Below are 27,547 nucleotides of genomic sequence, written 5' to 3'. Positions count from 1 at the left end.
GAACACTGAGAAAGAAGAGGAAAAGTCTGAGGAAAATCAGCAGAAAGAGGAGGAAAAGGGAAAGAAAAAGGAGAAGGGAAAGAGCAAAGGAAAGAAGGAGGATAAGGAGGAATTAAAGCCAAGTAAAGAACAGGTTAAAGCACCGATTGCAGCTCCAGAACCAGAACTAAAAATTGAGCCGGACACTGAACAGGCTGCAGATCAGCAGTCAGTAAGCAGCGCTGAGACTCAGGTGAGACAAAAGAAGAGCACAGGCATGTCACACTGACCTCCAGTGGGACATGCAAGGGTTTATTTTATCTAATTTATAAGCAAATCATTGACAATACCTAGAAAAAGGAAGGCACTTCATGGAGGCGGCTTCGAACTGCAGGTTTTGATATTTTCACCAAAACAGGTTACATCAACACCTTGATTCAGCATATTTTTATACCCTCAGTTTACCTTAACAATAACTGGCCAATGCAATAAGGTGGCACCAAACCTTAGATATCAACTAACATCCTTTTCTTCCTCTTATGGTGGTGTTATGGAGATCTAGGATGACCGTCTGATAAAGATGTTTTATTAACCCATTAAAGATTTCCCCCATAGTTTAAAATCTAGTTAGATGCTCAGGTAATTAGGATTGCCCTCTTTCCTCTGATTACTGCCACCAAATGACTAAAACATCTGTGATCGGTAGATTGTTGATCTAGTAATGTCAAATGCTGAGTGAAAGTGGGTGTGAGTAATTGAGCTGATTTTCTAGGAGAATAATTGTATAAAAGGGTAAAAGTTAAAATAGGAAATATATTTTTTGTTTCCACCTTTTTTTTTTTATGTCCACACATTTCATGGCTTTATATGTGTTTGTGCGTTTACATGGAAACAATCAGGATTCCTCATTGAGCAAAATTGCAGCTAAAATCTTAGCTTGCAGCCCAGTTAACCCATGCAGGTAGCCATAAACTGCCGTACAGCTAGATATTTGTTAAACTGGGTTATGTTGGTTAAACTACTGCTGCCACCATCTGTAAAGTATGCTCAACTGTATTTGACTTGTTTTTTTATGTTACTTTACCAGCCTGCTCCAGAAGAGCAAAAGGAATCAGAGATAAAGGAAGAGCCCGAAGCAGAAGAAGTGAAAAAGGAGGCTACTGAAAAAACAGAGGAAGCAGCAGAAGAGCAGAAGGCGACTAAAGAGAAAGAAAAAGTAACTGAGCAGGCAAAGAAAGAGAAGCCTTCAAAGGAAAAGAAGACAGAAAAGAAGACGGAGGAGGCTAAAGGCCCCAAACGTCCAAAAACCATGCAATGTAAAGTCACCTTACTGGATGACACTCTGTTTGAGTGTGAGCTTGACGTAAGAGAAACGGCTTATTATATCCACCTATGTTTATATATTGCTCTACCCGTTAGTATGGTTATACAGACTGATGACACCTGTTATGTCCACACCAATAGAAACATGCTAAAGGCCAGGAGCTTCTAATGAAAGTGTGTGACCATGTCAACCTGCTGGAGAAGGATTACTTCGGTCTGGCCATCTGGGAAACTCCAACCAGCAAGGTCTGCATCTTTTTCTTTATTTATGATAGAAAAAGAAAAGAGACTAAGACCCTAACCTGAGACCTGTGGTTGTGTTTCCTCCCCTAGACATGGTTGGAACCTGTCAAAGAGATCCGAAAACAGGTTTCAGGTGGCGTCTATGAGTTTACATTTAATGTAAAGTTTTACCCTCCTGATCCGGCACAGCTTACAGAAGACCTCACCAGGTATTTATATCTTTAACCTGAGCAAGCACTTAATATATCACCTAAGCTAAAATGTCATCTTTTATAAGCTGACCTGTGATGATGTTAAAAAGATGGTTCTGGATTTTTGAAGTAAGATTGTCTTAAAAGGTTATAGGATGCAAACCAAACTGTTGGATAATACCTCTGATACCAGAGTTTAATAAACTCCCACAGAGCTGATTTTAACACCTTTTCATGGTTTATATAGCTCCACAATTTAAAGAGTCAAATTAACACTTTGAAAATAGTTAAATACGCTGTGTCAGAGTTTCTATTTTAACTGACAATTCAGAGTTAAATCAACACTCTAGGATTAAATAATCAATACTAGAGAGTTGCTTAAGATAAATTAACAACTTCTTTACTTTAAAATGCCCCCTGGGAAAACATTACTTTATGCTCCGGGTTAATTACGATAAAGAAAATGGAAATCCTTCCAAACCAGTAAATGAAAAACAAACCCCTAAAATGCTGGTGACAGCTGAAACTGTTAAATGTAAATACACAAACAGGCATTGGCCATTCAGGATAATTCTTTTCATTATATTTAATTATTTTTTTCTGTTGCTTTTAATCTTCCTTATGGAACATGCATTACAGAGCAAACCAAACTACTAGTGAGCATCTGATCAAATCAAACGGTCATTTTAAAAACGACAAAAGTTTAAATATGATGTATATAAAAAAAAAAAGGCAACATCATTGTGTAAGATACAACCATAACAGGTCAGAACGTTTACCAACTCATTACTCATCATACAAAATCGTTTCGCAGCTCTCCACCATGTTGAAACGTCAAAGTTTACCTCATCTCGGCAACTCTGATATAAAGTTATACCAACTTTCCAGTGGAAATTACAACAGCATTTCTGATGTCATTTTTGGTATTTACTATAATCATGATACCACATGAAGGCAGCTTAAGCATCAGCAATGTGTTAACATCCCACATGAACTATTGGCTAACACATTGTAAAAAGTCATTATAAAAAGGATGCTTTCATTTAACATTCAGTGAAGTGTATATTTCTAGACATATTTGAAATACTTTATCAATTTAAAGGATCTTAATCAAAGCTTTAAGAGGTTGCTCCTATTATGTGCTGCAACAGAACATGAATTAAATGGCGCCGTTTTCAAGCAGTATTCCAGTCTTTAACCAGAAGGTAAGGGGTGAAATTTCCTCTCAGAGGAGGAAACCCAACATCAATGCAAACAGCTGTATGCAATAACCATAAAAGTAGACACAATTTAAATCCTTAACTCAACACTAAAATATTTACCCTTGGAAATGTACCACCTTAGTTTATGCTGTGTAAGGAGGTGGAACCGCAGTGCTTCCGTTTGGTGCACTGCCACGTTTTTTTACGTGTCCAAGGCGGGGATCGTTAAGCCTAGAAGTCAGTTGATGAAAAGGAAAGCAGATCCCTTTAAGTTTACATATAAAAGATATGGAATTGTATATTTTGGACTTTTTTTTTTTTTTAGTAAAAGTTGTATTAATACAGTAAATTAAATGCTAATACGAGCATTGAAAAAGGAGTAAAAAAAACAACTATATATTTAAACTCACCAACAATAGATACAAAGAAAAAAATAAGATAAAGTAATAAAATAAAAGCAGACACATGGGTCGCTGGTATTTCTAGCAAAATAAACACTTTACTGACTTGTTGTTCTATTTAAAGCCTACATGTTCACTACTAGAGCGTGAAGTTCGCTCTGCTCTGAAAACGCTCCCTGTGGAATAAGGTGGCTGGGAGACGCTGCAGCACCGCCTCTCCATGCGGAGCATGCACTGATTTTACATCCAGTAAAACCAGAGGGACGGGGCATATCACAAACGATAAACACGTGATAACATAGCACACACCAGCTAACTAAAGATTAGCAAAACTCATCCTAATAAGCTCTTGAAGCAGTGACTGAATGTTGGGGTCTGGCTGTAACCCAGCTTTACTTATCTTGTCTTGGCCTTGGTGCTCCATTTCTCCTGTCTGTTATATCAGTTGTGCTAACACTGAATGGCGTGACAGAAAACAAGGCTTATTGGACTTATTCTGTGTTTTTTTTTTTTCTTTTCTTCAGTTGATAAAATTTTCTCCCTGATATCTCAGAAGGTCCTAGGAACAAATTTCATTACAGCTCCTTGCATCGACTTATATAATGTTTAACCTTAAATAATAGAATAAATTGTATCATTTTTTTTTTTTTTTTTTTTATCTATGTGTCTAAAAGGGAATTTGGACCATTAGCAATTTATCAAGATGGGCAGCGACTTACCAGTGATGGACCAACCTATTACCATTGATTTCTGTGTAAAATATTACCCAATTTAAATGTGGCAACTGTTTCAAGTTTCTTGAATTTAGGTGCTGATACTTTTAAGATTGGAGCTACTGTAAGACAAAAGTTAAGAAGATATTAAATGCTTGAACTCTTTTAAACCTTACTTCAAAAATGCCAAACATCGCTCACAATTCAGATCGTGCTTTTTTTGTTTGTTTGTTTGAACTGTTTAAAGTGTTTTCATATCTTTATATTTTATTTCTTTTGCAGATATTTCCTGTGTCTTCAGCTCAGGAAGGACATCATGCTTGGGGTTCTTCCTTGTTCTTTTGTCACGCTGTCCCTGCTGGGCTCCTACACGGCCCAGTCAGAGCTAGGAGAATATGACCCGGAGCTCCATGGGACTGATTATGTTAAAGATCTAAACCTGGCACCGGGGCAGACCAAGGAGCTGGAGGAAAAAGTGATGGAGCTGCACCGAACATACAGGTCATTAAAGAGTTAGAGACAATCATTTAAAGGAATAGAGCTTTATTAGCAAATACTTTTCATTGCACTTATTAAGTACCGGTAGGTTTATTGTTTCTCAGCCCAACAGGGTACATCTTTGTTTTAACCTTTTAGATGAATCTTCTTTGAAAATACTTTTTCCTCCCTTCCATATTAAGGTCAATGAGTCCAGCCCAAGCAGATTTGCTGTTTCTGGAAAATGCCAAGAAACTTGCGATGTATGGAGTTGATCTGCACCAAGCCAAGGTAAAAAAAAAAATTTTTCAAATAAGAAAAAAAAAAGCTTTCCTTTTTGTTGTAATGTTCTCATTTTTATGTAATGTCTTCCTTTTTTAAAATGCTTAATAATACTTTGCAACAGCCATCATGTTTTGCATCATTAAGCTTTAATGACAAAATCGATGTCAAGTCCCTTGGAGATAAAAAATTTAAGGATTATAACATTTCAAACCATGTGACTTCAGACTAAATTAATTAGGAAAGAAAGACTGCCCCCTTGTGACAGTTTTGTGTAAGTACCAGGAGATAACATTGTTTTTTTTTCTTGCATGCAGGATCTGGATGGTGTTGACATCACACTAGGTGTTTGCTCCAGTGGTTTGATGGTTTACAAGGACAAGCTGAGGATCAACCGTTTCCCGTGGCCCAAAGTGCTCAAAATCTCTTACAAACGAAGCAGCTTCTTCATTAAAATCAGAGCATCAGAGGTACATGCATTCTCACCCATTATTTGATTAAAACTAGACTTGGCGTCCTACTGATGACTTTTGTTGTTTGATGGATGGGCTGCTACCAGTTATTTTATTTTGTTTTTTTTTTCTTCCTGTGCAGCAAGAGCAGTATGAGAGCACCATTGGCTTCAAGCTTCCCAACTACAAAGCCTCAAAGAAGCTTTGGAAAGTTTGCGTTGAGCATCATACTTTCTTCAGGTAAAAAAAAAGAACTTAACTCACTTTCATGGAAACCTTTTTTCCTCAGAACAAAAGATAATAAGCAGCTTTACTTTATCCTCTAATTGACGGCAGGCTAAGTGAAAACTGCAGGTTAATAATTGTTACATCTGCAGTGGAAAAGCTGCAGACTTATCTTCCTACTCTATGCATTAGACTTCTAAGGTTTTTGGTATCTCAATAAATAATCAAAATGTTCAACTCCTTTATAGATACATCACACACAGTGTGGTGTATTACAATGGTTTATTTCCATATTTAGTGTATCAGAATTTATTGTAAGACTAATAAAAAAAAAAGGATTTCAATAGATAAATGTGATATTATGGCTTACACAACTGTGGTAAACAGCTGAGTTTATAGTTCTCCAATTGACTGTAAATGGAAGCCTACACAAGGAAGGCAATCTACAAGGGTCAACTCAAATTTTACTTCATTAATGTCTCACATTGCTTAGTGATACATTTTTATTATTTTAGTTCTGAATTTTATTAGTTTGAGTAATAAAGAACTGAAAGAACAATGTCTCTCCTTCTCAGGGTTCCTTCCGTGGAGCCTCCATCCTCCCGCCGTTTTCTTGTCCTGGGTTCCAAGTTCAGGTATAGCGGCCGTACTCAAGCCCAAACCCGACAGGCCAGCTCCATGATCGACAGGCCAGCCCCTCGCTTCACACGCTCTGCCAGCAAGAGGTTGTCACGCAACTTAGACGGTGGTAGGTGAAACTGTGTGTCTGAAATAGTTTTGTTGCTACAAGGGTTGAGAAGCAGCTGTCTCACTTGTTTCGCTTCTGCAGCTGGAGATCAGACTCTCCAGTTTCTGCAGCTACTCTCTGCATCATGCAGGTCTGAGGTTGATGATTGGTCTTTGTTGATGGCAGCAGAAACGTCCCGGCCCTCTGCTGAATTTCCAGGTATCGGGATGTGCATGAAGTGCATAAGCTGCTGGTTTAGTGCTAAATGCTTTCGCCCTAATAACTTATCGATAAGCAAACCGGTTTTCATTTGTTTTTACTTTCATATTTTTTTTAAACACAGCTTTTCAGCTTGGTAACTATTTATATTTTGACTTACTCTAACTTGACTCCTGGCTGTTTTTGGCTGCTTTGCACTGTAAAATGAACATGAGCTTCTTCTCTTACCCCAGTTCTCAGTCATATCCAGTGTTGGAGTTTCTCTTCCCCATTTTTAAGGTGGAAAACTGGACCTGATTCTAACTATCACCTTATACTACATTTTAACTGAACAACCTACTCGTCACTTTTGCACCAGTTTTTATTAATAATGGTTGTTCAAAGAAATTTTATTTGCCACCCTGCATTTTTTTAAGAAGATAAACGAGCCATTTCATCTTGCTGGCACTAACCTCATCATATCGGCTTGCAATAGTCCTACAGTGGGATAAAACTGCTTGCATCCAACTAAGTTAAAAACCTGCTTGAAGCATCCGTAACAGTCGTAATGTTCTGAACCATACCGTAACTTCAATCGCCTCGCCATCTCTTCACAGCCAGAGGGGAGTCTGAGCAGACTTCCACTCAGTCCTCAGAGGAAGGACAGCTTGTTCATTCAGTCACAATATCCCGGAATGGCACTGAGACCACAGACGGCAGCGCTCAAATCATTGGTGAACAGCAGGGAATAAAGGAAGGAGAGTGGTTTGACCTTCTGTATCGGGAACCTTCTGTAGCCGCTGTCCAGACTTTTGATTTTGTGAAACAGCCAGGTATCTGCAATTATACAGCCAACACCTTTTCTACATTTCTATCTTGTAATCTTTAAAAACATTGTATCTGTTTTAAGCGTAAAACTTGTGGTTTATTTATGTATGGGTAACTATTCGATTCCCACAGATACACTGCGCATAAATACTGTTTTGCAAATACTGAACAGGAAAATAGCTTAATTATAGCACTTATTAGAACTTTGGAGTTGTCATTATGTGTTTACCCTTCCTTATTAGTTGTTTTCTTCAATATTTGTGTTAACTTAATAATTAATCCTGTCCATAGTAATCAGTCAACATGACTTTTAGGAGTTCATTGTTTTTATTTCCTAGAATACTTATAGAAAGTTATTTATTTCCCTCATTTCTGTATTTGGGAAAAGTCCTTGCTTGCCTTGGTTGCATTCATCTTTGTTTCCTTCTGCGTGCAGGATGCACTTGGATCCTATCATTGGTCATCTTTGTCAGGCAAATCGCTTCATAACAAAAATGTTTTATAAATGGTCTACTTCTAAAGTTTTCAAAATTCAACAGTTCCAAATTTCCTAACGACCCCCCATTCAGAGGCATGGCCCAGGTATTGCAGGCTAACAAAGAATCCAAAATGACTCCCCATTACTAAGGGGTGGACCCTTTCTTCTGGTTCACTTTGCATGTTTTCTAAGCCAAAACAAGTTTTTGGCTTAGAAACTTCTAACTCTATGCTACTTCTGACATTTTGAATTGAAAGCTTCCCTTATGGGAAGTGAAACGTCTTCAAACTTGGAAGCAAAGTCCAGTGGATTTTTTTTTGGAATGACTATCACCTAGATGACTGAGAATCTTCACCAGCATATTCAAAATACTTTGGATGGAAATTTATACTTGAATTTAATTAATTAAAGCTTAAATGTTGGAGAAGTTTTATTTTAAAAAGAAATGAGGAAAAAGGATTTTAATAATTTAGATTTTGTGTAATGATTCAAAAAGAGTCAACAGATGAAAAAAAAATATAAAGTACCTTCCAGTTGCCTTGATAGGATGAAATGTATTTATCCAACTCTACATGCAAACATCTGAAGATTGTGGATTTTGGTTCTCTGGTTCAAAGATGTATATAATTTCTCTGATGTCAGTCAAACCCAGCTTGGCGTCCTCCTCCTCCTCGGACCGCCTTTATCAACCTGCACCATCACAGCAGGACGACTGGTTCCTGTACTTCGACCGCATCTTATCCAAGTTTGAAGAAAAGACTCTGTGTGAGTTATTTTGGGGATTTGTGACTTTTTTTTTTCTTTTTTTTTATCCTGCTTAGTAAAACTGACCAGCAGCCTGCCTTATGATCCAGATTATTGTTCCTATTTAAAGTTTGACGTTAGCTGTATCTTTGTGCTCTTCTCAGCATCTCGTAAAACTCAGCCTCAGATCTTTGTGGAGGAGCTTGTCACATCAGTAGACAAACAGGAAGACACTACCGAACAAGTCATTGAAAGACTGCAGAGATCTGTGGTCTTAATAGATGCACTGGCAGAGATGGAAGATCTGGAAGAGAAGCTGAAGAAAGTGAGGGACTTGGAGGAAAGACTTGAAGAAACGGGGGAGATGACGGAGAAGATTCTGAGGATGGTTGAAGAAGATCTGGGGCAGGAAGAGGTGGAAAGGTTAAAGGCGGAAGAGGGTGATTTGGATCAGGTGGTATTAGAGAAATATGTGAAGAGGCTGGAGACCATAGACGATGATGAGGATGAACTGGGAGAGCAGATCAAGCAGGTTTTTTTCAAAGGTTTGATCCCAGTAGAGGAAAACGAGCTGAATCAATTAGACGATAGTTTGAAGGAAAAGATGAAGAAGATGGAAAGGGAATGGCTGGAAGAAGTACAGGAAACATTTGACGCTGCAGGAGTTTCTGGAGCAACTTCTGTTGTGACTCTGAAGATGGTTGAACACAGAGGCGAGAAGACGGTGACTGTTATTGGTGAGGGGGAGAAGTCAGATGGGAATTTAGAACAATTGACTCAGAGGGAGGTTATAGAGATGCCCGATTATGGAAATCCACTTCAGAGGGCAAATGACGATGAGTGGTACCTGCTTTTTTACCGTCCTCCAACCCAAGTAATAGCCAGCCCATCAGGTACAGTATGCTGCTCTAAAAACTATATGGCACCTCTACTAATCGTTGTAATATGCTAACCGTTTTACGTGAGATAAGTGATGCGGCAAATATGAATAACACATTGACCAACTAGTTCAGTTCATTGAATAACTTTGTGCTTGCTGCTGCCGTGCTCCCTGCGGATGAGATCACCTCGCATTTGGACTTTACTGCTTTTGAAAACGCTTTTACAGCCTGTGGCACACATTACCACCCATGTTAAGTCGGTATTTCTTTTTTTTTGCTATTACCCTCATAATTAATCTCTACTGTAGATGAGAGTAAATATTTGAGTTCAGTGGAGAAGAGACAGGTAGGAGAAGAGGAAATTCAGGAACTGCAACGACCGACGCTGATGGAAAAGGTGGATGACTGGTTTATGTTGTTGGCTGGTATTCCAAGAGAAAGCCCCTACATAGAACCAGGTAATGCTTAATAAAGGTTTTACTGTTTTCGTGCTTCTGCTTTGTAATCTACTTGCTGGCTGATTAAATGTGTGAACTGCCGCTGATTGAGGAAATCTTCTCCTGGTTCCTTTTATCAGTAACCATTAAGGAAGCCCAGGTTGATAAAGAAAGGGTCGTCTCTGTGGTTGAAGTTTCAGAAGATTACAAAGTTGAGGAGAGACTGGTAATACAACAGGCTCCCCAAAGCGATAAAGAAATCCAACCAGTGACTCAGAGGGATGTTGATAGGTTTGTGTCGCTGGATGTTCCTTCTAAACAAACTGAAAATGTACAACCAGGTATTGGAAAACATCCGCACTGACTGGCAATTTAAGTGCAGCAAACTGTTCATTTTACAGGCAGGAAAGACTGAAGTTTTTTCTTTTTGCTTTTGGTGTCGTTGGAGTGAGTCTAGCAGGGGGTGTTTCCCAGTCCCAGATTGAAGCAGTCCCAGCTGTTGATCTGAGAGAAAAAAGAATGGAGATTTTTGTAGAGGATGCAGAAATAAAACTAATACCAAGACAAACTGAAGATGACTGGTTTGTGCTGTTTGACCTTCCAGATAGGGGATCATCTTTTATGCAAAAAGGTATTACTAATATTTCTTTCCCTTTCATGTATTCATTTTTCTTGACTTGTTATCTTATTTAGAAATCCTGTTGTTCAATTTGTAGTTCCTTTTGTTGAGTGAAATATCGGAAACTGTACTGAAATATTTAACTTCTATCAGTAGGCGGCCATTAATCAATTAAAGAAATAGAGCCTGAGATGCTGAAGCTTAACAAATGGAGTGTGACATTCCAATTTTACTGACAGTAAGTCTTCGACTTTTTTTGTTTTATCCATAGCTTCAAAGGCTGAGTATGTTCAGGTTCTTCATAGAGAAAGCATGCCAACCATGCCTGTGACTGAGTTAGAGGAGAGGAGGGAGGTTATAGTTGAAGAGATCTCGATTCAGAAACACACAAAGAAGCTTCCAGAGCAGACAATATTGCATCCAGTGAGCAACCGAGATGATGATTGGTATCTGCTGCTGGACACAATTCCCAAAGTGAAGCCTTATGCACCTCCAGGTAACTTTGTCCTTTAGATGCCTTTTTTAATGAAATTACTACAATACGTGTCATAGGAGTTGAGAAATTTCAATTTTTCAATTTAAATTTACATTTTTTCCAGTTTTTGTGCCACAAACATCTAAAGCCATTCCAAGTGTTTCAGGTGAAGCAAAAATTGTAGAGCAGAGGTCATCATATCCGATTAGCCCACAGCCTTTGCAGCCTCTAGAAAAAGATGACTGGGCCATTGTGTTTGAGACGCCAGTTATTGTGCCTACAGGTACAAGATCATTGTATTTTAATCTTTTAAATTTCTCAGCTTTTTTGACGCAATTGTAACGCAACCATTTGGACATTTTGTGTGTGCCAGTTGCCGCTGCTGAGACTATGACATTTAAAGAGACAAAGACGTTTAAAGTCGAGGCAAAAACCACAGAGATTACAACGTACAAGGAAGCGAGAACCACTGAGATTAGAGCAGAAGAGGAGGTGATAATTGGCACGGCCAGCAGACAAGATGGTACTCGTTTTTCTGAAATAAGGCCAAGCCGACCTCCAACTCTATCAAACCTAGAAGATGATTGGCTTGACCTGTTTGACATTGCTCAAGAGAAACGCATACTCTCTCCACCAGGTACTTTTAATTAGCTTAAGGCAGTGTGTACTCTGTGCTATTTGCTTAAAGTTTTTGAATACTAATTTTTCTGTGTCAGTTGCTGCGGTTCGGAGGGTTGAAATACCCGTACCCAGTGAACCAAAACCAAAAGCCGTCATGGAGGATTTAAGGGGACCTCCTGTGACTTTAGTCAGCCCGCTACAACCAAAATCTGTGGATGATGATTGGTTTGAACTGCTTCATGCAGCAAAAGAACCAGGTACTCTGCTGTTTGTATTTCCGTGTCCTTATGAGCCAGAATCACTCCTGATGGGGTGTGTTGTTTGCTCCACAAGTGAGCTGATACTTGGTGCTTACTGTAAGGTTATGGGTTATAGAAGTCTACGTTTCTGTTTTTAGACTGTATAAACTTGGCCAATTTGTTACTATTTTTTGTCTTAACTATCTTAGTGCTGATCTAACTGGTTTAACATGTGGCTATTGCAGTAAAAACATTTTTTATTGGCTGAAACAGTAGATTCTGGTACACAGCTTCTTAACTCGTACAGGAATTCATCACCATAGCTCGACATTCAAGAATAAACAGAACTCCGTCAGATATATGGCACACAGTACATGTGCATTTACAGATAGGAAGAAAAAGTTACAGAGGAATAGTTTGTGTACATTTTATCTTAGTTTTTCCTTTTGATTGTGTGTCAGTGGCTGTGAAGCAACGGGACCTCCTTGTTCCTGAAGTCAGAGAGGCTAAAACCTTTGTAGTCCCAGAGCAAAGAAAACAGCAGAGGGTTTCTATAGTGGATGAGAAGTGGCAGCAAAAAGAAGCATTGAAGGAACGTCCACCGCAAATAAAAGTGGAAGATGATTGGTTTGTTCTTCTGGATCGCACTCCAAAGACATCAGGTACACAATGAATTAGAGCTTCAGCTAAATATTGCTTGTTTATATTCTTCTTGGCGTGAAGTTGTCAATGTCAAACCTAACAGTTTTATGGTGATATGAAGGCCCTGAAGGCTATCGATGTTCTGTAGTTCTTTACCACAATAACGCCCGGTCTTATATCTATGTCAGTCGCTGCTCCTGGACGAAGCAGGCTCCGATCAGAGGTCAGAGCTCCAGCTCCTGTGGCCACAACAAGGACTGAAATTCCTAAAAAGCCACAATTTGAGATGCGGATCCTGGAAGAAAGGCAGCCTCTCACGCAAACACTTGTCACTGATGATTGGTTTGTCCTGCTAGAATCTGATGCCAAAAAGTCAGGTACTTTTACTGTTTAGTGTGGAGTGCATTTTTTGTTTAAGGCTCCTTTATGGGTTTTTCAGCTTTATAAAAACATACTAATTTGCTACCTGGATACACTGGCTGATGCACAGGTGTCTGCTCACATTTACTAATGGACAGTTTTTGCTGGTTGACCAACTAATGCTTTATAGACGTTTGAATACCTCGTCATCAATACGTCTGAAATGTGACTTAACTGCTTTTATGCGCTCTTTGTATTATTTCGATTGAAACATGCTGCCTCATTACTCCCCCTCAAGGATGTCTGCTTCTTGCTTACTTTTCATTCTTATATGAGCTTTAAAAACAAAAGCACTAAAAAACCCATCAGGTACAGTATACGCCTGCTGTATTTTTATCTACCTAATTACAGGGGGGCCTAATGCAGTAAGTATGGTTGATTACTGTTTCAGTTGGGCTTATAAATGCTGAATGAAGAGTTCAAATATCTTAATTATTAAATGTTGCCTTTAGAATTCCAAACACATTTTCTTATTATAACTATTTATTTATTTTTTTTGTAGTTGTGAGCTCACAGAGGGGCACACGTCCGGTCAGCGCTCCAGTCTTCTCCCAGGCTGCCCTGGCAGAGGCAGGGATCCCAATGGCCCCCTTGGACCAGCCCCAGACCTCCACCCCCATAAAGACCAGCCGCCTGGAAGAGAGGAAATTGGAGGTCACAGTGGAAGCAGCAGAGCCTTCAAAAATGGAGGATTTGTCTGAGGTCAAGGTATTAAGCTCTTTTATCTACCCTATATTTCCATCTGGGATGGAAAATGAAGAATGTATGTAACATACTTGTGACATCTGTAGTAAAGATCAGATCAAAAATTAAAATAAAAAAATGAATCATTTTTATATCTCAGTAGCATATATCAGGCTGAAATGTAAAAAATAAAAACTTTGATTTGATTACCTTTGTAATATATGTATTTAGTGGGGGGTGTTCACTGTTTGAGAACTGCACAGTGTCCATAGAAACCATCAGTAGCTATCTAAGAGAGTGAAGCCAGAAAAAAAAAACATGTTGTGCCATCACAAATCTAAATATAATCTAAAGAGTGTTTCTAAAGAAGAAGAATAAAACAAAGAAAATACAAAGTTCTGGTTTATTGGGAAAAGATAGATGTAAAAAACTGATAGAACCAGGTAATAACTGATGTTGAGTCAAAATCATGTACTTGAGTTTTCTAATATTTAGTATTTTCAGATGCAAAATCATGACGTCGTAATAAAATATGTGTTTAAATGCTTTTAGTCCTCCTTTAACAGGGGTTCCAATTGATTAGTGTCTGTATTTATATGTCAGCTAATAGTTTTTTGCAGTTTGGGTGAAGATTTTATCCAAGATCTGCCTTAGCTGTGGTATCTTAAAAGTTGTTAGCGATACAGAAAGAGAACTTGGTGACTTTCTCAGTGTCTGAGAGTAAACTGTGTGTCTTGCTGCTGTAGCCAGCAGCATGGCGGGAGCAGAGGGAGGGAGACTCTTCACTGATATCCACCATCAATGGGGACATTCAGGTTAGTGGAGGACACAGGCCTCTAACAGGTTTTAATGAGTGCAACCAACAGAGGGTGCTAACAGGTCTTCCTCTCTTCTCCCCCCCTCCCCGGGGTAGCATGAGTCTAGGACCGAGAGGACAAGCGTGGAGGGGGTGCAAATGCGAAAGGTCAGACTCTCGGTGCCGTACTTTTCTCCACTTCTGATTTTTCCATGTAAAAGAACTAACGCAACCCTCTTCCCATGTTGTGCCTCCATACGTCAAATTTAACACTCAGGAGGTTTTGAGCAGATAATGTTTATTTTTGAATGGTAAAAGAAATGCAGTTATGTACAGAGTATGTAAGAATCTGGTTTTAAACTATTCTAAATCCTGTCCTATTTATTCACTATGCTTTCCTCAGCTAAGTAGAAGTTTAAATTTGCTTGCTGTCATAAACTTTCGAATGCACACATGCATGATCTTAGACTAACTGGTGTTTTTTTGTTTTTTTTGTTCTTATTTTCACAATATAAGTCCTTCTTCATTACTAGTTTAGTACAGTTTTGGTCACTGCACCAAATTATTTTGCATGAACACATCTATGCTCGTCTCTTGTATTACTGAACTCTATTCTATGCATGTCCAGCGTGTGGCGGCGCAATGCCAGCGCACAGGAAAGCTAAAACAAACCCACACTTTTTTTTCTTTTCATTCTTCACAGAAAAGAGCTAAGAAAATTGAGGGTGACTCAATTTATATCAGACATAGCCTGTTAATGCTGGAGGTTTGTATCTGTTTCAGAGCTCTCAAGCTGCGTTTTTCTTGCTCTTTGGCAAACGGGCTGCTGCTGCTGTTAATCTCACGCTTGCATGTGCTATTATTCACAGTAATTCTTGCATCGGCGATAGATGACTGTCATTGTGTGAAAAATTTACTTGGTTAAGTCAGGAGAGTGCTGCTGAACTTTAAAACAACAATAACAACCCTAAATCAGTGATTCCTTTGCTGTCGATAGTCATTGTTAGCCAGACTTTTAAGTAAAACAAGAACTTTTAAAGTGTTTTTAGGTGAAAGCACTATGAAATCAGCTTACACCACAAATAAAGTTAAAATCAGGTATTCACATGACATAATACATCACGGAGTGAGAGTAACATACACTGAGACCACGATGCCTTTTAACAATTTGGTTATAGCCAGCAAAGTACGTCTGCATTCTAAGTTTCCAGAGGTTTAATTTACACTAATGAGCTAAAAAGATGATAGCTTCAAGTACCTTCCTTGCTGATGTACTTGAAGGCAACACTTTTAAACAAGCTGAAACAACAAGAAGAAAACTGTGGAGCCACAAGTTTTGGGGAGTTCACACTTCTCATCTGCCTGGAAGCGCCACATTAGTCTCTATCAGAGTAAATACCATCACAGTATCTGATCACATCATTCAGAAAGCATTGTTTTTTTGCCAGACGTGAACATTAGCCGTATAACGAACTATATAGCATGTCAAAAGAAGCCGTTTTCCCCAAAAAAAAAAAAGAACAAGAAATTGCCAGATTCCTGTATGCATATGGACTACGCCATTAATACCATAAGATTTTGGCCCATATCCTGCGGTCTGATGAAAGGATCCATGAGATGTTAGCTATGATGGGCATGGTTAAGTTTGATTTAAATAGGGGGGAACCATAGAAGTTTGATAACAGCATCCCCACTGGAGTTCGGCGGTGGCAGCATTATGCTATGGGGGTGGTTTTCTTCACAAAATAGGCGGAACCTGAGAATAAATCATGATTGAAATATTAGAGAAACTTCCTAAGATAGCTTTCTGGTACATACAGTCTTCCAGTTGATAAATGACCGAAATCATGTTGTCAGATTTGTTATGTATTGGCTTAACAACAAAGAAATTCATGTAAGAGTGGTCATCACAAAACTTGTTTTTTAGTCGAATAGAAAATAGATGTGGGCAGAGCTGAAAAGAAACCAGGTCTGTCAGACGGAATGGGTCTAAATTCCTGTAAATTATTATGAGAAGTTTGAGAAGAGACAAACACTAAGATGACCCCAATCATTGAGCGTCAAGGGAATTCTGACAAAAAACGGTGGAAATGAATCTGTAACAACACGCAAATCCTGTAATTTGTCACCTATTTTTTTTTAAGTAGACCTATTTTGATGTTCTTAAAATATTACCTTTTTCATTTAATACATAAAACATGAAGTTAATATTGTATTTATAGTACTGTTAGGGAAATCAGTGCCTGCCTACAATATCTCAGATTGGAGCATCTTTAGTTTATAGTTGCCCCCTTTGTTTTTTCCAGAAACAGACTTAATCTTGTTCATCAGTATTCTCCTGCTTCTGCTTCTGCTCATTGTCACAGTAATTACCTTAAATGCACTTAAGTTTTGCAGCAGTTATAAGTAAAAATCTTTGCCTGTAAAAAGAATACCATCTAACTAAAGGTCTTTGCTGTGTGATGTGTAGCCACAGTATAGTCTGAGAAACACAGCTTTAAAGCTCCAAATCTGCTTCCAATAAATAGCCTGCAGTTGGTTTTGCAACATGACTGCCACCATCTCTTGTTTTTAATCCCAACTTGCTGCCAAATGTTGCTAAATCAGCATTTCTTCTGTCACATCAGTTCATTTCATCCAATGAACGTGTTTCCTTCTCTGTCAAGGCTTTGTTTCAGTCATCTCAACCATGTCTGCTGTCATTCCCCCTGCTGCCCATTGATTTGTGGCCTGTTTACTGATTCTTTCTATTGCAATTCTAATGCTGTGGAATTAAAACCCCTTATTGATCGTTTTGTGGCTTGTTTGAATCTAATAGTCAGTCAGCTGCCAGACTTCATTTGAAGCCTGAAAAAGCACTGCTGATGATCTGCTTTGAAAAAGTGGCGCATTTGTTCTTTTGTGAAGAAGTACAAACATCTGGATTGATTTCTTCTAATTTTTCCCCTGCAGAATTACATGTTAACTCTGCTTCTGCTTATTAATGAAATCAGCAAGAAATTATTTCCAGATTGAGCAATAGAGCACAGAATAATGTAATGGTTTTCTTTCTTTCTTTCTTTCTTTTATTCCTGCTCTCCCGCTCTGCCCCTACATCTCTCATCGCCGTTGTCCATTGTTCACATCCTTTACCTTCTTCCACAACACCTCGTCCCTCTCTGCTCGACTTTTACCTCACTCACGTAGGAGTTCGATAAACCTCAGGAGGACCTGCTCCGGCACCACGCCAGCATCAGTGAGCTGAAGAGGAACTTCATGGAGGCTGTGCCAGAGCCTCGGCAGAGTGAATGGGACAAGCGCCTGTCCACACACTCTCCGTTCCGCACCCTGGGCATCAATGGCCAGCCGCTGCCCAGTACAGACGGGGTAAGTTCAGAAGATCTCTTTTGCATCCGAACAGAGCTAGGGGTTCTTAGAGGGACATGTCATTAAGTCACATATTACATATATATCTTTATCTTGTTGTAAATGTGACCTAATGTTTTTCCTTTTCTGGTAAATCTGCTGACTTAGTAAATTTATCTTGGAGGGACTTTGTCTCCTCCTGCTGCTCTTCATTGTCTTCATGTTGAACTCTGTGCACAGTGTATGCATGTAGTTTCTGATTAAACTGATGGCACGTGTTAAGGAGCACATGCATGTGTATGAAGGATGCGGTTGGACCGGGTGAACCAAGCATGTTGCTTTACTTCCTCTACTATTCAGACAAACAGCCTCTGTTGGTCAGGTCATTTGCTCTCCGAGAACCTGGCCCTGGGTTTATCTGCACTGGATGTGTCTGAATTCCTGACATGTTTGTGTTGCATGACTGACAGACCTGACTTGGAAAACAATACTGCATGACTACAAGTTAAGCAGGTTTCTACCAGGCGTGCACGTTCTGACTCAGAGCAGTTGCTCCTTTTCTCCTCTCTTCTCTGTTCCTCCTTCATTGCTCTCTGATTGCTTCTAATCCCCTTTCTTTGCTTTCACTTTTGTTTGGCTGATGCTTTTGATTAAAAAACAAAGTTTCATCCACTATTGCATCTAAACTTGCTGTACTTTGCAGAAGTATTCACATAAGTAATCATGTGATTACAAAGTTTATTTTATTTAACGGGATTAAGTCTACATATAAAACTCTAGGTTTACTGTAGAAACACGTGAGGCTAAAGAAAAACATATCAACCTGTAACCGAATAGTTTGTGTCCGTACCTTAACCCAATTAAATCTATGGAAAAAGCTTTTTAACCTTTCAAACTGAGCTCAAGCTATTTTACTCGGAAAAATTGTGATATTTCAGTTTGTGGCGAAAACAAAGATTCGCAGCGGCAAGAGCATTTTTATCTCTGTGTCTTCCCTGTAAAATCAAATACCAATAAAATACAACAAAGACTATGTTTTTAATCTATGGGTTAAAGGGTCACTTTCTCATCAAAATGCGGTTGGGTTGTACAAACATCAGTGAGGAAATGAAACAGAACCCAAGCAGAAAGGGCTTAAACTCAGCAATCATCAGGTCCCATTTCCTGACACAGGTTGCTGCAGGTTTTATAAACTAGTTTATCGTTCTGTTAACCCTTTTATGTTTAATATTGTTACCGTAAGAGATGAAAAAAGGGGCTATAAATAGAGTTGTGCTGATTCCATTTTTTTGCACCGATACCCATACCTGACACCTGGCTGTGCAGTATCGGCACCATCTAATTGAAATTGATGGGTGTGTGTGTATATGAAGAACTGCATACTACTAGGATGTAAAATAATTGCCATTATGGCTTTGTCAAGCTGCTGCCTACCTTTGTGAAACAGGAACAAAAAGACTAATACAAAGTGAATCCAGTAGAACATTTTATTGCCTACCTGGAATGTGTGACAACAGTTGAATAAAATTTTGGCTCTCAAAATGGTATCGGTGACCTATTTGTTGGTATTCGCCGATACCAATACCACCATTTTAGTGCTGGATTGGGGCCCCGCCTGATACTGGTATTGCTATCGGTGCAAGACTAGTTATAAGCTGAGTAGATCCTATCGACCATGGAAGCATAACCCTGTGCTTAAATGGGTAGTTAACCTAAGTGAACCTGCAGTACCGTAAATCCTCTAATTTATGACCGAAATTGCGGAAAACAAGTTGTGAAGTTTTACCAGCTAGAAGAGCGAGGTATGCGAGAACGCTGGGACCCTTTTTCCACCTGGATCTCTGCTCTTTTTCGCCGTCATGTCCCTCCCTTGTCGGACTACTCACCCCCACTTCCTCACCGCCTCGGCCGTATCTAGACCCGCAGTGTATAGCACTGACCACTCTTCAATATTAAGCATAAATCAAAATTGTCTGCATCAAGCTCACTGCGACACACTGCTGCAGGAGTAAAACCAGCCACACAATCGTTCTGATCTGAAAGACAAATGTGATTACCGGTAGGTCTGGTGGTAACCAGGCAGCGTTACAATTACAGAATTTTGTTGGCCTTCGTTGGTCTGAATTTCCCTTGAAATATATACTTTACTTTTTCAATAAATAAACCTAGTATTTTATAGGTTCAAAGAGACACAAAATCTTGTTTTTATTCATTCTACTGGTAGTCTGGTTTGATCAAATAGAAATAGAGGCCTGACTCTAATTCTGGCCTCCTTCCAATAATGGCCTGGACCAAGATGTACCTGAGTGAAATAAAGGCCCTCTCCTATTTTAGAGGATTTACGGCATTAAATTTTATTCTGGGTGTCGTTGAATTTAAAATTTAATTTTAGTTGTATAAAAAGATGCAGTTAAAGTGGATGACTTTGTCATTTCAGATTCAAAACAATTCATTGGACATGGAAATCAAGGAGTGCATGTTAAAATGCATGTAGTGCTAAAATTTCCATGCTCTAGGATAACAATGGAATTTTAACTTTTGTTGAAGTAAAGCTTTTATTATTTAAATAGTAAGACATTGCATAATGCTAGCAGTTTAAAATCAGTCATATCAGACTCTTCAAAATTCCTCCCTCTCATCTCTCTTCCTCCCTCCTCCTCCTCCCCCTCTCAGTTTGTCATCCGCCTCCCACGCGGCCCTCTCCTAGACTTCTACTCCAAACGCAGTTGAAGGGGGGGGTCTTCTCAACGCTGCGGACTTCCTGCACAAAGGTGTGAATGTGATGTACGAAGGCCGCGCCCATCAGCCCATCACTCTCTAGCTTTCCTCTCTGTTCCTCTCTTCCTTCTGCAAACACCACTCCAGCGCTCTTCATCTCCCATCCTCTTCTCCAAAAGACTGTAAAGACTTTGATTCTTTTTATTTCCTGAGGTTGAACAATCGTCTGGTGTTTTTCCAGCCAGAAACGGACCTCATCTCTAAAGACTAAACGCTGAAATTGTTTAACATTTTCTGTGATGAAATTTAATGATAACTACAGCTGGTAATCATCTTAAATTTTTTAATGTCTGACCGGATCACTTTCAGCCCATTTTATACACGTTGGGGTGTGTTTCTATCTTCACTAGTTCTTAGGATTCTGTCTTTGGAAAAACAAATCACTGTGACTTTTTTCTGAACACACAAGAAGAACAAATTTAAATGAGTTGTTTTGGGGATTTTATCGCTGCTCTTCCTTACAATGTAGTATTTCCTGTAGTAGGAAACCTCGAGGCAGCTCAGTTGTAATACAGTTCTTTACCTTCACCATAAGAGAGTACTTGTTGCATGATGTTTTGACAATCAACTTAGACCAAGGAATAAAAAGGCATTCCATAACCAGCTCAGTCTTTTTATTTTTTTTTATGTGTATTGAGTGGGATTTTATTGTGAAATTGTCATGTGCTAAAAATGATGTTTAAGTGCATGGTTGTCTTGGCGGTTTTTACGTAACTGCAGTTTTTCAATCTTATTAAAACATTTAACTAAAACAGCTTGACCACCGTGCCTCAGACGGGAGGAAAAGAAAGGACAAATTAGATATGAAACAAAATAAAAACAAATGAAGAAGCTTAAAGTTTCTTTATTTGTTCTTGGCTAAGATCTATTCAAGACTCATGCTCTCTTTAAATCAAAACCCAAAGAAAAAGCTAGAAGCGGCCATTCATATATAATGTGCAGTGTTGAGAGGTTAGCCATTTCCATTACCTCTAATAGGCCAGCTATTGCGGTTAAGATGCTGATTCAGTTAAACCCAATGAGGCCTTTTAGAAATGATTAATCGACTATTAATACAATTCAAAACATGAACAGGAAGGACCATATTAGGGCTTTGGAAGTGCAGACAGTCTATCACATTTGAAGACCCTGTTGATATACTGATATAAACCATCTCATGGAGATAAAGTAACTATAATGACCTTAAGTCAACCTATAAAACTATAAAACACTTATGTTTAAATAAATGTTGTAGTCCCTTGCTATGTCGGAATACGAAATCCAAAAGAAAATGAAATATATATTTAATTAAGTTTAAAGTCCTCCTAATGAAATGGCCATTGTACGTCTGTCTGTGCAGTAAAACAACTTAAAGCAAAGTCTTTACAATCTCTTATTTTGGTGCTAAGCTAACCAGCAGCCCTACTGTGTTCTTAAGAAAGCAGCTGACAAGACATCACCTCCATTACCCTCTTAATATAAATAACTTTAAAAAACACAAGGCCATTTCCTTCAGATGAGGATTTTGTACATGCAATTTGCTAAAACGTTAGCAGGCCTTGTTTCCACTCCTTGGTATTTCATCTTGATATAATTTTGTACAGTTCCAGTTAAAGACAATAGCTTTCAGGAAAAATGTTTTTCTGTTTTATAAACATGGTATGCTACTTGAACATTGTTCAGCACCATGATAAGCATGTTAGCTATGGTCACATCAGACCAACAGGGAGGAAAGTATAGCAGCCAGTCCTTTTACCTCTGAAGGTCTTTGCAGAAGTAGAAGCACAGTTTGCTGCAATAACTCAGAAATTATCAAAAAACCTGTAATACAGATAAATGCTTGGTTTCCTAGGGATGCGACCAACACAATGGACCGGTAGTTGGATTTAGCAGGGATTAAATTAGGGCTGAAACAATTAATCAGGTTAATCATAATTCATTCGATTATTGAAATAGTCAACAACTAATTTAGTAATCGATTCATCTTTAACTGTAGTATAGAGAGTGTAAAACATGCCTTTAGCTGACAGAGTGACCCACTTAGAGCAGTAAATATATCAAAATTGTAAAAAAAAATATATATATATATATATAAACATCTTGCATTTAAGATAAAAGAAAAAAAAACAAAAAACTTTTCTGTCAATATGCTCTATAAAGAACTCCTCAATCAGGAAAAGACTAAGATTCACCTGGTTTTATTTGTCAAAAAGGAATCTTTGGCTATCTGGTTATTAATTGATTAATCGAAATCATCCATCCATCCATTTTCTTTACACGCTTGTCCCAAGTGGGGTCGCGAGGGGTGCTGGTGCCTATCTCCAGCAGTCATCGAAAAATCATTTGCCTGATTAATCGATTTGCAAAATAATCACTAGTTGTAGCACTAGATTCAATATTCATATTTATAGTAGATAAATGGCAAAAGGCATTACATTATTTGAAAAAGCTTTTGAATTTATGCATTTTCAATGTTTTAAAGCTGTAATTTTCCCAGAAGAAAGTAAAAACCTCTGCTGTTCAAAGCTCCTTATAAATATTATGCACATTAAGCAATTAACGTTGTTTGTGGGGGTACATTTGGAGGCATCTAATTGACCAGAGTGATTTTCACAGAGGAAATACATGTCCTATAAATCTAGGTTAACCAGTCATGAAGTTTGGCAAGTTCCTGAATCATGAAATACATGGGTAGATAGTGGGTTGTGCAATCAATCGTTGAAACGCATAATTTTTGGTTGAAAAAGCAATTAACATTGTGATCTCTTTAGTAGACAGGAAAGGCATGCAAACTTGTCTATGATTCATGTAAATGTCATTTGTTACCACAACACTTTGTCTCCTTATGATCATAGTGACCGTGTTTCTTTTTTTAGAGTGTGTGCATTAGTCCCTCTTGCACATGTTCAGAAACAAAAACTCATCATGAGGAAACCAGCAATAATTTGGAGATCTCTGAGGTACTCGGTCCCTCTGAGAGCGATCAGAGGGAGCCTGCTGGTGTGGAAGCCTGCAGCGCTGCTGTTGAAGAGAAGCCGTATGATCCCGAGGTTGGGGTTTTTCAGACTCACATGGTGCCCCTCGTAGAGGTGGAAATGGCACAGCTGGTTCCTCCGGTTGAGTTCTCCTGTAAGGAGTTACACGAGATCCAGGAGGAAGAAGGAACGTGTCCTGTAGCACCTGAGTGCTGCAGGGGAATAGTTGGACCTACCCCAGCTTCCTATTTCCGGAGCGATGGTCCGCAGGTCATACGCTGCTTCCAGGTAGACTCTTAAATCCCTCAACATGGTGGGAGATGGTGCATCTTTTCCTTCTTGGGCTTTAGTTTCCACACTTGCTGACTCCTTTGCAGCACCTGGACACAAGAAAACGCATCAATCTAAAAAAGACTTTTATATTTTTTTTTTAAATAAATGAGTGTGCTGCAGAGGTGTTGCACGGTGATGTTGTAAGGTCCTTACTGGTGATGGGCTGCTGTAGCAATAATACTTCCTACTTTTACACACAATGATTAAAATAAGTGACTGTCACATGCAAGTGTTGAATAGGAAGTCAGAGGTGTGACCGTATTTCTTCGGGAAACAATCAAAGCTAGTTTGGTCTGGTGGTGGAAATGATTTACACTGAGAGGGACTGCATGGTGTGAAAGAAGAACTGATTGCTGTGAGAGGAGAAGTGTCTGGTTAAACAGCGGCTCACGGGGCTATGCTCCCATCCACAGCCCCCTCTGGTGCAGACCCAGACTGTCACCATCACAGCCGTTCCCAACTCCGTACCCGGTGACATCTCCACCACAGAGGTCCCCATCGTCCCCACCAAGACCTTCACCTATGAGTCTTCAAAGGTAGGGCTGACCCTAACCCAGCTCCAGCAGCAGCTCAGTCCAGATCTACCTCACCTCCAGAAGTTGGCGAGCTAACATACACTGGATTTTGACAGGGGGGGAAGGGGACGGGGGTGGCACTGCAATGCACCTTCATAAAATAAAGGTCAGTCATCATATGATCCTTTTTTTTTCTTCTTTTGGTGTTTTCCTCAGATGTCAGATGAAGGGACGGATGAAGACAAAGAAAGCTCTCTATCCTCTTCCAAGACCATTACCTCACAGACGACCAGCGGCACCACTGTTACCACCACTACTACCCATATCTCAAAGGTTAGCTGCTAAAATGTTTCCTGCTCCACTTTTTTTATTTCATCCCATACTCTGGACCTGCTAAATGTATTTTTACCTTTTCAGGTGGTAAAAAGTGGATCATCAGAGAGCCGTGTGGAGAAGAGAATCGTCATTACAGCAGACTCTGATGCCGACCAAGAACAGGTCCAGGTAATAAAAGTTTTCTCTCCCTGTTGAAACCAGAGTGGAAGGATGAGCGTTTTTTATTTTTTTGAAAGATCTAATTTAGACTAAATAAAAAGCTGGAGGCTTTAATTGGAGTAATCAGTCTACAGCAGGGTAGAATGTTTTTTCTACTGTTAAATGTATTGTTATTTATGCAGTTTGAAATTATAAAGAATGTCCTTCTTATTTTTAGGTAAAAACATTATTTATTGAGTGTCTGGTAGAATTATTAAAGCTGTGCTAAAGTTTGTAAGTGAAATAATAGAATTTCCTGGAAGCTGCAAAGCACAATATATGGTGCAATGGGTTGCCATACAGTAAAGTTTTCATACCTAATTAAACAGTACTGTATTTTCTCTTTAAACCACAAGTTTAATTGATAAATGGAAAGAAATAAAACTCTGTTTGCACTTTGCTTCAAGGGCTAGAAAGTGCACTAAGTGAGATTTAACAAATTAATCTATCGGGCTGTGGCTATATGCTATCCCTCCATTTGGGGAGTTTGTAAAATATATGATTTGATATTATCAGATTCTGGAGGCAAAATGTTAGGAAAATGTAAATGTCATCATTTTATTTGTATTAAGTTACAGGCATTTGGCCTGCACAGAAATGGAAGTGTCATGCATTATCCACCTGTGTGGTGACTTATTACCACCTGGATTAAAACTGCTCCCCCGCCTGTCATTGTTTCCTGCGTCTGTAAGCCCTGATTAGAATATTGTTTGTCGTCTCCACTTCCCAAAGGCTGACTCGGTCAGGTAAACTCACCAAAGGCTGCCATCTTTGCCTTACTCTCCTCAAACAACGAAATATCACAATTATAACCAAACTTCCGGCACATGTTGATTTGCTTGTTTACCTGTAGGGAGGAGTAGTACCGTAGATCGTCATTAGGAGGCGAGGAACCTTGCTAGTTTGGTGTGTAAACGTTAGTAAACAATTAAGCTCAGCACAGTTAAATGATCCAAGGTTGGTCTGAACTCGACACGGATCGGTTTTCAGAGGTTAGTTTAAATGGGGCTAGAGTAGTCCTAATTTTTTGTGCTCGAAATAATATTTTGCTATAATGGATTTGTAATAAATCTCCTACCATTATTGGATGGAAGATGCTTATTTTGGAATATATCCCTCTCGACTTTCTAACATGCCTCATCCACTCTAAGACAGACACTTTTGGACGCATATGGAAGCCCTTCCTGGACTATTCTGAAGGACTGTGTCTACCATCCTGTCTAGAGCGTTTATAAATGCTTAGATTTGGACTCTATAATGATGGAAATATGTATGCCCCCTATCTTATCTTTTCTTTTCTGCACTGCTGAGCTTGTGTTCTTTGTCATGTTGTTGTTAAACAAAAATTAATAAACATATCTATAAAAAAAAAAATGGGGCTAAAGTTGAACACAGACATTGAGGAAGTGTCATTCTCCCTCTGGTTCCACTCTCCTGTTCTGCTGAAAAGTAACTTGTGTCGTGTGTTGATTTCTTTCTAGGACAATAAGTGGTTATTATCATTAACCCTATCACGACCACTCTGCTGTTTTATCATGTTAACATGAATAAATGTTTGTCTTTCAGGAGAAACATGGTGGAGCATCAGCATTGTAACAGAGCCCTCCCTCATCCCTTTGACTCAGCACCTCCAACATCCTTTAGACTGCGACACTCTACGCACGCAGTGTCCAAATCTGTTTGCGCACAAAAGACCTCAGAAATCTGCTCTAAAATGACTGCGTAGACTGTTCCTTGTAGATCCACTTAGTTTGTTTTCTGATCTGAGCTCTTCACAGTAGGTAGGCGCTGCTCATTAAATGCTTCAAATATCATCCTGGTATTTTAGCGTGAACACTTTTGATTGGTTGAAAACCAGCCTTTTTTATCAGCTTTAGTAATCTCAGTTATGTTTGCTTTGAAATGCTTTTATTGTTTTGTTTTTTTTTCAGTGTGGTTTTCTACAGATGTAGAGCTTCAGTTCAGGAACCGTGATTAGCAGTGATTCCCTTGGTGCTACTCTGGGAAAGCGTTAAGAAGACATTCATGTGAACTCTTTTTTTAATTTTTTTTTTGTTTACTTGTTAAATTCAGGAGAGATTTTTTTTTTATTATTATTGTTCAAATTACATACCTCACATTTACAACATGAACAAAGATATTCTGTGCTCAAATTTGAACAGTTTCTTCGGCTTTGTTCACTGCTCAGGTACGAAAAGTGATGTCTAAATCTTTGCTTCCCCAGCCAGCATGGAACCTGTAGCCTACAACTTCTTGTAAAGTTTAAACTGAAAAAAAAAGATCTATTTTCAAATATTTCTCTATTTTGTAAAAGTATGATTTTTTTTATAATATTTGTAAAGATTTGAGCTTTTTAAGTTATTCATATCCATTGGGTTTGTAGGTGACCAGCTGTTTAAAGACATGTTCTGCCTGAATCATTCTTATTCGTTTTCTCTTGTAGTCCACCAAGTTTACCAGACTCTTCATCCTTTTACAAACATGTGCTCCCCTAAACCATATTTCTCTCATTGTCATACTTTTTACATACAGTGGCTTCTGGAAAAAGTAAACGCCTCCCTGAAAGGCCAGGTTTTTAATCACGTTATTAAAAGTGGGCCTTTGATTAAATGTTTTGAAACCTTTAAACCTGATATGAAATATATCCATCTTTAAAAGGTAATAGTATGAAGCATTAAACGGTCCAGCAAAATGACCCTTTAAAGTTAAAACTTTATTGAAGTACCTGTTGATTTTTTTATCTCTACATTTTTTTTTGCTATAATTAATTTTGTTAACCTATGCATCATCTCTTTAAAAAAAAAAAAAAAA

At 38.8% G+C, this 27,547-nt stretch overlaps 1 protein-coding gene across 13 annotated transcripts; it reads left to right on the top strand.

Annotated features, from left to right (window-relative positions):
- Positions 1 to 27,423, top strand: LOC107102539 (titin-like). Of its 13 annotated transcripts, XM_015401890.1 has the most exons (32): positions 1 to 232; positions 1,067 to 1,342; positions 1,444 to 1,548; positions 1,636 to 1,754; positions 4,335 to 4,553; positions 4,733 to 4,820; positions 5,129 to 5,281; positions 5,406 to 5,503; positions 6,064 to 6,236; positions 6,318 to 6,434; positions 7,031 to 7,246; positions 8,362 to 8,484; positions 8,628 to 9,356; positions 9,653 to 9,802; positions 9,922 to 10,122; positions 10,230 to 10,412; positions 10,672 to 10,896; positions 11,000 to 11,158; positions 11,249 to 11,512; positions 11,592 to 11,753; positions 12,197 to 12,397; positions 12,566 to 12,754; positions 13,300 to 13,505; positions 14,228 to 14,296; positions 14,395 to 14,445; positions 14,981 to 15,043; positions 17,464 to 17,643; positions 23,256 to 23,642; positions 24,101 to 24,223; positions 24,419 to 24,535; positions 24,620 to 24,706; positions 26,303 to 27,423. In XM_015401890.1, exons 2-32 carry the CDS (start codon positions 1,289 to 1,291, stop codon positions 26,330 to 26,332), a joined length of 5,241 nt encoding a protein of 1,746 aa, XP_015257376.1. In that variant the 5' UTR covers positions 1 to 232; positions 1,067 to 1,288; the 3' UTR covers positions 26,333 to 27,423. The 13 variants fall into 13 exon arrangements, with proteins under 13 accessions (XP_015257376.1, XP_015257385.1, XP_015257373.1 ...); XM_015401899.1 differs by lacking the exon at positions 23,256 to 23,642; XM_015401887.1 differs by lacking the exons at positions 1 to 232; positions 14,228 to 14,296 and having other exon boundaries at positions 1,098 to 1,342.
- The last annotated feature ends 124 nt before the right edge of the window (positions 27,424 to 27,547 follow it).

The sequence above is a fragment of the Cyprinodon variegatus genome, unplaced genomic scaffold (genome assembly GCF_000732505.1).
Source record: "Cyprinodon variegatus isolate N-32 unplaced genomic scaffold, C_variegatus-1.0 Scaffold1271, whole genome shotgun sequence".
NCBI lineage: Eukaryota > Metazoa > Chordata > Actinopteri > Cyprinodontiformes > Cyprinodontidae > Cyprinodon > Cyprinodon variegatus.
Note: the sequence above shows the minus strand (reverse complement) of the source record. Positions and strands in the feature narration are given on the sequence as shown.

Coding starts and splice junctions, on each gene's coding strand:
- LOC107102539 (XM_015401890.1), top strand. CDS start 1,289: ATGCAATGTAAAGTCACCTTACTGGATGACACTCTGTTTGAGTGTGAG. Junction 12,755..13,299: donor ATCTGATGCCAAAAAGTCAG/GTACTTTTACTG, acceptor TTTTTTTTGTAG/TTGTGAGCTCACAGAGGGGC. Junction 15,044..17,463: donor ATAGCCTGTTAATGCTGGAG/GTTTGTATCTGT, acceptor TCACTCACGTAG/GAGTTCGATAAACCTCAGGA.